General features: G+C 45.5%; 1 protein-coding gene across 1 annotated transcript in view; it reads right to left on the bottom strand.

The window, feature by feature from the left end:
* RBBP8NL (RBBP8 N-terminal like) overlaps positions 1–11,757 on the bottom strand; it is a 42,626-nt gene extending 30,869 nt beyond the window's left edge. The window contains exons 1-6 of the mRNA XM_044455157.1: positions 11,697–11,757; positions 9,380–9,519; positions 7,638–7,680; positions 7,097–7,192; positions 5,425–5,537; positions 1,964–2,036 (exon numbers count right to left, since the gene is read on the bottom strand). Of these exons, the coding sequence (XP_044311092.1) occupies positions 1,964–2,036; positions 5,425–5,537; positions 7,097–7,192; positions 7,638–7,680; positions 9,380–9,446 (392 nt within the window). The 5' untranslated portion in view covers positions 9,447–9,519; positions 11,697–11,757. The remainder of the gene's footprint in view (positions 1–1,963; positions 2,037–5,424; positions 5,538–7,096; positions 7,193–7,637; positions 7,681–9,379; positions 9,520–11,696) is intronic.
* Between the last annotated feature and the right edge of the window lie 430 nt (positions 11,758–12,187).

Below are 12,187 nucleotides of genomic sequence, written 5' to 3'. Positions count from 1 at the left end.
GAAGGAAGAAATTGAGTTGGGGGGAACGGGAGGAACTGTCTCAATGCCCCCTTTGCATGAGGGTGAGGCTGGCGTCCTTATAATTCGCATTTATATCCTGCTTTTCCACAGCCATGCAGCTTGCAACGGATAATGTTTTTTAAAAGTTTATAAACAACAAACCAGAAATAGCAGATGGCAACGCAGCAGACAGATACTGAATAAAGAATGGTTTATTTGTTGATTTTAAATTGACCAGGCTGTGTCCACTATTTTATTTTATTTTATTTTATGTATTTTAATTAGTTGATGATTTTTTTGTTTTTTGTTTTTGTATTTTATGCAGGATGTTATGATTGTAAGCCGCCCCGAGGCTCATGTGATGGGGCGGCATGTAAGTTGTTTAAATAGATAGATAGATAGATAGATAGATAGATAGATAGCACTGAATGAATTAAATGCCATTCAGTGGTGCAAGACCTCAGGCCTGGGGCCAAATCTAGGGGTCTTAACCTCACCCTTCAGGGGCCCCCAGAAAGCCATGTTCCCTTCCCTGAGCCACAGACATAGGCCACTGAGTGGTTTCCTGTCGTCTGTGCAGTTTTTGCCCAAGTCTAAAAGCTCGAAAGGGATCACTTACAGCTTGGTGATGGACAGCTTTGCTCTTCCACCCTTTTGCCCTTGGCTCCACCCACCATTAGAATGCAGCCCCCCAGGCCTTCTCCAAAATAGGATCTGGCCCTCAGAGTGAACGTTCTGCACCCCTGGTTTAATGGGTAGCAAAGCAAATAAGGCGGCCTTCCAAAGTTGGGACACCACTGAAGTGGAAGCACCATCTCTGGCAGGTTCCATTGTACCTCAAACGTAGGGACACGCAGAGAAGGCAGATCTTAGTGAAATATCTTTATATAGGGGCAAGTTACAAAGGTAACCAGAAGCATGCTGGGCCAGACCAAAGGCCGAACTTGTCCAGCTTTCTGTTCCCAGAGAGCCCATCCTCTTCCCCACTAGCATCCTATTAATCACAGAGCAATCCTGGGCAGTTGGCCAACCCACCTCCTCTCCCCTACAGTTGCAATTCTGATGCATTTAAGTAAAGCAACAGCTCCACCTGCTGGCAGCAAAGTTACTGCCAGCAATAGATGTTTCCTACAAAATGCACTTCAGTGCTCCTTGGTGCTGCACACTTAACTCTAAGGCACTTTGACTGAGTCAGTGGTTTGGTAGGAGAAGCTTTTGACACAAGCCCTTAATCCCCAAATCTGAGTAGGTGCAATTACATTTGTTGCCATTAAGAATAAATTAATCCAATAGCAACTATTTGACCTCCTAGTTTTCTATGTGGAGGAAACCTTACTTATTTTTGTAAATATTCAGTTATATGAGCTCCCATCAAAAGGCTAAAACAATACAGTCTAGTTCTGGGCTTGGCCATCTTCAGAAAAACTCAGTTTCTCTCACATCAGAGCCAGGAAGCTGCTTCTCTTAAAGTGATGCGTACAGCGAGTCAAAATCACTCAGCTGGTCCTGCTGTGAACTCTTAACTGGTGGGGCTAAAAGGCATCACTAGAGTTACTCTGCCTCCCGCAGCATCGCCCTCTGAGGAATTCATTCCAGCTGCAAACCTCCATTTTGAGATTTTCCCAATGTGCACAGCCAGACCCAGGACCCAACCCTGGGCCAGATTGTGGGGCTCAGCTCTTTTCCCCCCATTCCCTGCTTTTTGGACCACCTAGCCAGATGAAGAATTCTGAGGGATTCAAAAGCTTGCACATATGCAGGGGCTGCTTTCCTGAGAGACGATTCCATGTAAAGCAGGGAATGATAGACCTTGGGGGATACTGCCTTAGGACAGAGGAATTCCTATGCCTCTCATGCGCGGAGAAGGAGGTTTGTGACCATCAACTGGCATTAGGTTGGACATTAGGTTGGACCAAGAGGAAGCTAAAACACAAAGGGGTGGTCAAAAGCCAGGAGAGCTTACTCTGTGCCGTGCAGCCTCTTCAGTTCGTCTTTCAAGCTCTTGTTTTCTTCCCTCAGTTTATTCATTTCATTAGCTGTAAAGGCGGCATGAATAACATTGCTGGGTTAGGGTCACTGGGCAGTGATGGAGGCGAAAGGCAGACCCTGGTTGTCCCAAACCCCAGAGCAGAACCCAGTGCTCCCTTCCGAAAGCCAGTTCGAAGGAACGCTGAGTTGCACCTCTGGATATGCCCGAGAGACATGGAAGCTGGATCGTTTAAACCAACACAGTGCTGGGGAGTTTTTATAGGGCTTGTCTTCACAACACCCCTGTGGAGTTGGCCACTGCTGCTAGTTTGATTGAGGGAAGAGGAAGCTGAGAGATGGGAAAGGGCATAATGGAACTGGGGCAGAGATCTGATCTGCAGGCTCCTCAGATGTTGGACTACAACCCCTGCCCAATGAACCTGCTGGCTGGGGTAGATGGGAGCTGTAGTCCAACTCTATGAGAGGGCAAGGTTGGGAAAGGCTGGGACAGAATGTAAGACCTGGGCCAGGAACTGCAGGCTGAGTTAAGCCACACAGCTTAATGAGTGACTGATTCAGCCACGCTCACTCAGCCCAACTGATCTCAGGGAGTGGCTACAAAGCTGAAATAAACCACTTGTTTGTCACTCAGAACTTCTAGAAGGAATCTCCACTATGAGGATTACTCAGCGAAAGCCCGCAAGGTTGAGGAGACTCCCCCAGCCTGGTGCCCACTAGTTGTGTTGGGTCTCCTGTCTGAGAATCCAAGCTGGAGATGGTTGTTCTGTGCTGTTATAAAAGTGCTTATTTTTTCTGTTGTTGCTACCATTACTATCACTGTTTTCATAATGTTGTTGTTGTTGTTATTATGGGATAGTAGGTCAGCCTGCTGGATTGGGGACCCAGGAGATCTGGGTTCTAGTCCCTCTTGGCCGTGAATCTGACTGGGTGACTTTGAGCCAGTCACAGACTGGCTCAAGCCCCTACCTCGTGGGGTTGTTGTTGCAAGGATAAAATAGAGTACAGCAGGGCTATGTAAGGAAAAAATAATCATATTTATAATTTATTAATATAATAATATAGCTATAACATTTATAATTTAGTAATAATTATAATAAAGTTATAATAGTATTTATAATTACTATATACATGCACTGGTTACCTCCTGCTTGGACTATTGTAACGCGCTCTACATGGGGCTACTCTTGAAGACGGTCTGGATACTTCAGATGGTGCAAAATAGAGCTGCCAGGATGCTGTTGGGGACTGGGCGTTACTCTCACATAACTCCAGTCCTCTGTCAGCTCCATTGGCTTCCCATTGAAGTGTGGGCTCAATTTAAGGTGCTGGTTATTACCTATAAAGCCCTGAACAGCTTGGCACCAGAATACCTAAAGGAACGCCTTTTTCCCTATATGCCCTCCTGCCCCCTAAGATTGGCAGCAGAGGCCCTCCTCCGGGAACCCTCTTTGAAAGAGGTCAGGAGACAGAGCACTCGGAGGAGGGCCTTCTTTGTGGTGGCACCCCGACTATGGAATGCGCTCCCTAGAGAGGTCCGCCTGGTGCCGTCATTATATGCTTTTTGGTGCCAGGTCAAGAACTTTTTATTTGACCAATATTTTAATGTTAATTGATTTTAATTGTATATTTATTTATTTAACTTATTTTAACCATTCTATTTTTATATATTCAGTCATGGTATAGCTAATTTATTTTATTTAGGATTTAGTTTATATTATATTGTAAGCCATCCAGAGACAACAGTGATGGACGGCCTATAAATGTCCTAAAACAAACAAACAAACAAACAAACAAACAAATTATTGATATTTATAAAGATATATAAATATAATTATCAATTATGAAATAATTATTATTACTTGCTCACCTATTTTCACATTTGCTCCAAATACTCCCAGCTTTTATCATATTTGCCTTTATAAATGGCTCTAGCTGGCCGTTGCCCCTTCACCTAATCATCATGTGATGGGCGACCCGAAATAACCTTCTCCTGACTTGTTTGCTTAAGCAGTGCAGAGAACACTTGTGCTTATGGCAAAATGCACATTAGTTGAGTGAAGCGGAAGCACCAACAACCAATGGATTATAGCTTTCTCACATGAGAAAGCACTTTGCATGTGCAACCCCAGCTGCTGGGTGAGGTGGGAGAACAGCCTGGGTGTGCAATTACTGCTTCTGCAGTGGCCAGTCCCCTTAGCCCCCAAGGAGAGTCCAAACATTGCAGACATCCCACTCAGTAGGTAGCTCTGTCCAGGAACAGCTGGTGGCTCCCATGGCAGTGAGGTTGTGCATCCACTCCACAGTTCAGCCTGTGTTTAAAGGAACTGTCCGCAGTGGTGAACCTTAAAGTAGGGGTGAGTTCAGCATCATGGATAGCTCCTTCAAAGTTCAGACTGCAACCTGGAGTGGACCCACTGTCCCACAGGCACTGCAGCCATTGGCCACTTCTGCTCATGTTCATCTCCACCTGGTGTAGGTCTTTCATATGGCCATCCAAGAGCCAGCTGGGATCCCACCAGCTACAATGAGGATTGCAGAAGGAATAGGGAATTCTGATTGGTTGCACTGGCAGGTAGTGAAACATCTCTCTTGGAAGCATGGGGGGCGGGGGGGAGGCAGGCAGCCCTGTCCCCTCCTAGCAATTCCCACAAGCAGGACCACCTTTTTCCTTCTTGATCAGAATTGCTAGGTTGAAGGTGGTGTAGAGAGGATGAAGTGGCTTTTCCTTCTTCAAGGATCTTAATCCAGTTTGGAATTCCTTCACTGCTGATTAGTACTGGGGAAATAATAAACCAGATCAGGACTGCTGGGAAAATGGAGGAAAAGACTTGGAACTTTTCTATACAAGGCATCTAATGTGAACTTGTGATTCCTCACTGATGCTAGTTTGCAGGCACTTCATACAACACCATAATCCTCCACGACCTGTCCTGTTCCTTTTGGTCATTTTCACAAGGTTATCTTTAGATAGAGGAAAGGTGGTATTAGCTGGATATGGTGGCATGAAACCCTGGTGAATTTGTGCAATTCTGCTGCACCACAGTACCACCTAGTGGTCATGTAATATAACATGGAAAGTCAGAGAAAGAAACACCCTATCTGAAGCACAACATGTGCAAGGAAGCCAATATTAACCCCTAATGCTTTTGATCTGCTACTTTACCAATGCTTTCTACTTCTAGATTCTCTGCAGGATTAAGAAAAGCCTTCTCGCACTGCTAGCAACCTTGATCTGGATTGTTGGTAATGGGGCTGAAAGGTTAAAGCCTTTCCCCCTTTCTTAGCAACTCTGGATTAAGAGTGTTGGTGGGGATACTAACCTTCCAGGGTATCTGCCCCTCTGTGTGTGTTTCAGATCTGCACATCTGTCCCACTCACCACCCTCCAATCACCCCAGACTTGAGAGGACTCCAGTTCCCCACTGTGCGTACTTACTGAGGATGCAGATGTGCTGTAGACTCTGAAAATGGGCTCTCCCAAACTCATACTGCTTCTTCTTCGCAAGCTCTTGGGTGACTTGGCATCTGTCGCAGAGACCGGCTCGCAACCTTCAAGTCGGAGGGACACACGTGACTTTCCCAGGACAGAAAGGCTATTTGGAAGCATCCTTGTTGCATCTTTCTCTCTGATGTACGGGGGTGGGGGGGACCAGTGCCATTGCATAGGTGGCCAAATAGTGGGGGCTACACGGGATAGGCTGTTTGCTGTCTTGGGGGACCCCCAAAGTTTGCATAAGGAGAAAGCATTTTGCGGGGTGGGAGCATAGTTGTGAGCCGCTCCGAGGCTTTGGCGAACGGGGCGGCATAGAAATGTTTTAATGAATAAATAAAATAGTGGAGGAGGGATCCCTGAAGGAGCCCAATAGGGACTGAGCGTGCTCCATGCCTGCAGAATGCTGACTGATGCTTGGGGAAAGAAATGGGGAGTGAAAGGGGAGTGGCGGCAAATTGAATGCAGCAGCTAGAATCCTGCATTGGGTTGCAGGCACTGCTTGTTTAATCCAGTTCTTTTCCTCACCAGGATGTGATGTTCAGAAAATGAGTTTGGCATGTTCAAAGCAGAAGCCGCCTGGGCATGGTTCTGATTGGCGGCCCCACCATGATCCCACGGAGGATCTCTCCATCCCCAATGCCCCGAAGTGTCCTTTTTCAACTGAGAACAGTGGCTTCATGACAGAGGAATGCGTGAAAGTTCACCAACTTAGCCCTGTAGGATATGAAAGACTTAACACCTGAAAGGTGCAAATCCTATGCATGTTTAGGCAGAAGAATGTCCTCGAATGCCCACTGGAGGGTCATAGGTCTTTGCTGTCTAAACTTGCACAGGACTGTGCCCTTAGGGTTTAATCTTATGGCTTAGACACCCATTAGATGGAGCACTCCAGTCTCAGTTCTGTATCAGTCCTACGCTCTTCCAGTGTCAGAGGATTTCTGCCCTTGTTCCTCCTTCAGTGCCTTGAATATCTTGTTTTTTCTACCTTGGTTCAGGTGGGGCTTTCCATGGCAGCTGAGAGTGCCTCTTCTGGGACCAAGAGCTTTTCTATCATGCATTCATTGTTCCTTATTTATGCTTGTTTACACGTTTTGACCTTCTGGATTTGTTTCTAAACAGTACATTCTGCAAGGGGTGCTTTTTTTTTTTTTAAAGAGAAAAGAAGGTGTGTCCTTTAATTACCAAAGCAAAGTGCTTTTTTCTGTTTGCATAGTCAGACTATTCTGCTACCCCACAGTGCCACCTAGAGGCTATGCCATGGAAAAGTAGGAAAGACAGTGCTTTCTGTGATGAAACTCAAAGCAGAGAGTCAATGTGATGGGGTTGTTGGAACCCTGGACTGGGGATCTAGGAGACCCAAGTCCTAGGCCCCACTCAGTCATGCAACTCACTGAGAGACTATGGGCCAGTCATGGGCTCTCAGCCTGACCAACCTCACTTGTATGGCTGCCATCTCAGCTGGGCTTGGGCATGAGGTGTGGAGGGCAGACCTATCTGGCCAGATGGGTATTAGCAATAAGGGAGGGAGGGAAGAGAACTTTCCTCTCAGGGTCACTGGAAAGAAGCAGAGCAGATGTGGTAGGGTCAGAGCAGTGGCAGGCATGCCGACGTTTACCTGTTCTCCAGCACTTTCACATTTTCTTTAAGGAGTTTCTGCTGTTCTCGCAGCTGGTGGTTTTTAGCAAAGAGTTCTTCAATTCTCTGAGTGTCCCTAGTTCAGGGTGAGAACAAGGAGCAAAGTGAGAAGATAGGTGGTTGTCCATTCCCACAAACAATTATTCCCTTGTTTGCCAGAGAGAGAGGGAGGATGGTAGAGAGATTAGACTATTGGACTGGGACTTGGGAACTGGATTCTGGCCCCTGCTCAGCCGTGACCCACTTTGGCCCAGTCACTGACTCAGCCTAGCCTACCCTACCAGGTGGTTGTTCTGCAGGTGAAAAGGAGAAGAACAGTGCCGAAGCCACCTGGGGTTTCTCATAAAAAGTGGGGTATAAATGCAATGAGAAAATCAAAAATAGATAGAAGTCTGCCTCAGGTGCTTCTCTCAATCTGAATTCGGCTCTCCAGTTCAAAGAAATTCAACTTCTCCACCCTCATACAATCTAAGCTCAGCCACCAAAGTGTAGAAAACGTAACCATTATCCACTCCACTCACCGACACCTCTCCTCAGTCAGCTGATTCAGTTTTGTTTGCAGGCCTGAAAGTGAAGAAGAAGGTACAGTCAAGGCCTGGAATTGGGGCTGAACGTCGTATGACATGAGAAATGGCATGGGATCCATCTGCAGCATGGGTTGGCAATCGCTTTGGACCACTGGCCAGTTTCCAAAACCAACCTGGCACCACCACAAAGTGGAAACCATGGTAAATGTTCCAAAGGATAAGACGGAGGTGGGATTGCACTCAACACATTAAACAGCTCCTTTGAACCCACAGTTTTTGGCTCCCACAGAACCCTACTTCACAGCAACTCCAGCTGCCTGTTAGAATATCTGTTAATGAAGTCATAGATATCCTGTAAGATTTTGTATATCTTGGTTCAATCGTCAATTCAAAGAGAGCCCTCAGCCAAGAATTTAGAAGGAGGCTAAGCCTGGGAGAGCAGCAAGGAAGGAACTGGAAAAGATCACCCACTGTAAGGACATTTCATGGACACCAAGGCCAAGATCATCCCCACTATTCTGTTCTGGATCACCGTGATCAAGCATGAAAGCTGGACAGTGGAGAAAGCTGACAGGAAGAAAATTGATGCATTCAAAACATGGTGCTGGAGGAGAGCTTTGTGAGCACCGTGGACTGATGGAAAGAGAACCAAGTGTGTCCTAGATCAAATCAAGAGAGACTTTTCCTGGAAGCAAAAATGAAACTGTCCTACTTTGGACACATCACGAGAAGGCAAGACTCCCTGGAGAAGACCATAATGCCAGGGAAAGTTGAAGGCAGAAGACAAAAGGGGCAGCAATTATGAGATGGGCTGACTCCACCACTCAGCTTTCTGTGGGGTGGGGGCCACTGCTAAGAAGGCCTGCTCCCGTGTTACCATCCATCTGGAGATGGCACTTAGCAGAAGGTCCTACGGGTAGGTCACAGTAGATTCGGGTTGGAAGAGGCGTCCCAAGCATCAGCTGGTTTTTACAAAGTTGCTCCTTCCCCATTCTAAGAAGGTGAAATGATCCTTCCAAGGCTTGAAAAATGAAAGCTTTAAGTCAAAGTCTGTTGGCATTTTGACCACAGTCTGCTTTACTTTAACCTTGCCCACCACTGGTATGTGCCCTCTGCAACAGCTTCCCCAGAACTGAATTTGGCCCTCCAGGTGGAAGAAATCCAACACCCTGTTTTAATGCATAGTTGAAGGAATCATCATTGCATTGATATGGTGGAGTTTTGGGGTCCTTTTATGAAAAAGGGAGGTGGATTATAAATATTAGATTGATAAGGAAACAAAGAAACAGAGCTCCCCTTTCTATTAATGGGTAAAGTTGGTGCATCAGCTTAACAAAGGAAAAGTACTCCTACTTGTAGCTACCACCTGGAGGAAAGTCAGAGCAAGGTTCACCCAGGCATTGCAAACCTGACTCTTTGGGGCAAGGGCTGCCCTACCCAAAGCAGACTGAATTCCTCCTACCTAATCCAGCTTTCCTCAACCAAGTCCTCTAGATTTTGGGACTACATCTCTCATCCTTCCTTTGACCAAGACTTGAAGGTCCAAAACAACTGGAAGGTACCATGCTGTGGCAGGCAAAACCCTTCACCTGCCACAGCATGTAGTTCTCCTGTGTTTCTGGATGAAGCCTCAGCCTTCAGGGTTAATTATTATTTTAAAAAGAGTCTAATGATCTGAATGATTGTGTAACACCACAGCCCCAAGTTTAATCATGGCTCCCCAAAGGTTTTCTTACCTTGGACTTCCTTCTCATGGACTTCCTTGAGCTTGTTCAGGGATTCAGCAAACGTTTCTGTAGCCATGTTCCGTGTTTCATCACATGGGTGTGCCCAGGTCCATGGGCCAGCAAATGCAACCAGGTTCACAGGTCAGTCTCTAGTCCAAGAGCAAAGAGTTACAGGTGCATCCACCCAGTCAGTGCGCATTTGGTCATAGACTCCTTTGGACTCCTCTTTGCCTCTCTGTCCCCCATTTACCTGGTGCTAAAAGGGAATGCATGGACAGTTCACTCATAAAATAGGATTTTTATGAGGTCCTATCTTTCATATGGAAGGTTTTATAACAGCATTGCCAGGAGTCAACATCTGATTTGAAAAATGCTGGTGTCTGGTGGAGCTGAGCCCAGATGCATTTCACCAGAAGCTCAGCAAATAGCAAGATTTTCTCCACGTTCCTCTGCTTGGTGCTGGCAGATGTAGTGAGTAGGAGGCCCCATTAAGCAGCTGAGTTTGGGCAACAAGTGATTAGCTATTTAATTTATTATTATCATATGTTGTGAAAAAGCATTGGATTAAAATACATAAATGGCTCGAGGAAATGTTACAAAAATCCTTAGCTTATAAACCTGAAGTTTTTTTAAATTAGGCATTATACCAGAGGACATTAGTCAACAAGAAATGTATTTGATTTTACATGTAACCACTGCAGTGAGGATTGCATTTGCCCAACACTGGAAAAGTGAAGAACTACCCACCGACGAACTGATTCTAAAAAAGATCCTGGACTGAGCAGAAATGGATAGATTGACTTTATCATTGAAGGAGAAGGAAGATACTGACTTCTATCAAACTTGGGACTTTTTTTATTATTGGCTAGAGAAACGGAACTTCACATAGATTTAAATATGTTTTTAAGTTATCATAAATGAAAAAAGAAGGGTGTGGGGCTGACCCAGCGGGCTCGATGTTTTTGATGATGGATGTTGTTTGTAGTTTTCTTTTTGTTTTTTAGGATTATAATTTCTCAAATAAAACTTATTTTAACTAATGTATTATTATTGTATGTTTATTGCCAGGAATGGGAAATACACAAGGAAGATAAGCATCAGATCAAAAACAAATAAAAACATTTTAAACTGAACCAAGCTAATCTAATGCACTGGTGAGTAATCTGAAAAGAGAGAAGAACTGCTGATGAAATTAAAAGTAATATGTGAAGAAAAGCCAGGGAAAATTCAGCCTACTGGTGTCTGGGTGATCTATCCATTTCCTGATCCCCTGGATAAAGCATTTTCCTCACCATAGGTGAACAGGAAACGGTCTCTTTAAAAGCCTGAATGAAACTGAATGCCTGGAGCCATAGAGGAAGAGGGATTATGTTGCAAACTACCCACTTGTCATGGACAATTTTTGCATTTTGCACAGATGTCCTTTAGACACCTGCCTTAATCATGGCTATTCAGTGGTGTTTTATTTCCCTGGTGATAGTCCAAAGGTGTCATTAGTTTGAGGCCTTGCCATTTCCTTTCAGGACCGGGCAGGGTCCCATGGGAAAGGCCTTTATGAGGACAAATCTTTCCGGGAAGCTCAAATTGCATTAATACCTGTGGCCAGAACTCCACCCTTGTGCCATTGGCTCTCTAAAGGCAATCTGTCCTTCTGTGGATTCAGAGAGTGTGTGTTGTTTTTAAAAGCCTTTGTTTGCAAAGCACCTTGAAAACAAAACATTGCCACCTTTGGGATCTGGCTTCTTTGCCACATTTTAATTGAATCTTTCCTAATCTGTCAAAGCGGAATTTCTTGACTTCTCTATGCAATCGCTTGGTCATATTACACAGAGAAGTCATCTGATATCTGGTTGCTAAACCAGAACGAGAGCTCTCCTGTCAAGTGTGAAATGTTCTCACAAGAAGAAAAAGAGAGAGGAAAGGGCCACAGAGAGCAATCTAGATGCAAATTTTCCTGCCCTCACTTAGTTTTCACACATGTGATGTACCTACAGTGTCAATATCATGCTCAGCCACCTTAGTTATTAAAGGTGTTTACAAAGCAGCATCATGCGCATAATGCTTTACAGGTACAAATTAGTTTTGCTTTAACATAAACCAGATGGGCAGGTCCCTGCCCTGAGGAGGTTACAGTCCAGGGGTTTATCTAACGGACACTTTCTGCCAAATGAATGGACAGTGCTAGTAGATCAATTCTCCTCCTTCCTCTACAGCACCCTGAGTGCCCCTCAAATCTCCAGAGGGTTGTGAGAATCCTCTGGAACAAATCTGGGTGAATCCTTCTCTTCCACTTCCTCCATACAACTAACACAGAGCAAGGCTGTACCTCACAGGAAGGTCTCTGCCAAACCGAACCCGACGCCCCGCAGATGTTTTGAATTTCAGTTCTCATCAGTCCCTCCCAGCACAGCCAGTCGTCTGGAATTCTGGGAGCTGTGGTCTGAAACATCTGGAGTCACCTGTTTGGGGAAGGCTGTTGGGGACAGTGGTGAACTGCAGGCCACTGGTGCAGAGAGCTTCCGGTGTTTCATCCATCTTTTCCTTCAGGGCCAGAAGAAAAGCTCTGGGGCATGTTGGCAGACTGATGGAGAAGGGTTGCATTCAAAGATGCCAGGAAATTTCAAATACCACCCCCTTTGTTCACCCCCGCTCTTTGCCTGACGTAAAAGAGGAAGGGCAACTGCACCGGTTTGATGGACAGGAAGCAATTCCGTCTGCAAATGGACTGTAGGGATGGTGTCACCAGACACACGCAACCTGATTTGAATGATGTTCAGTGCTCAGTACACATGATAAAGCCCTTAGTTGAACCGGCTT

Source organism: Varanus komodoensis, unplaced genomic scaffold (assembly GCF_004798865.1).
Source record: "Varanus komodoensis strain SLA01 unplaced genomic scaffold, ASM479886v1 scaffold8, whole genome shotgun sequence".
Classification (NCBI taxonomy): Eukaryota; Metazoa; Chordata; class Lepidosauria; order Squamata; family Varanidae; genus Varanus; species Varanus komodoensis.
Note: the sequence above shows the minus strand (reverse complement) of the source record. Positions and strands in the feature narration are given on the sequence as shown.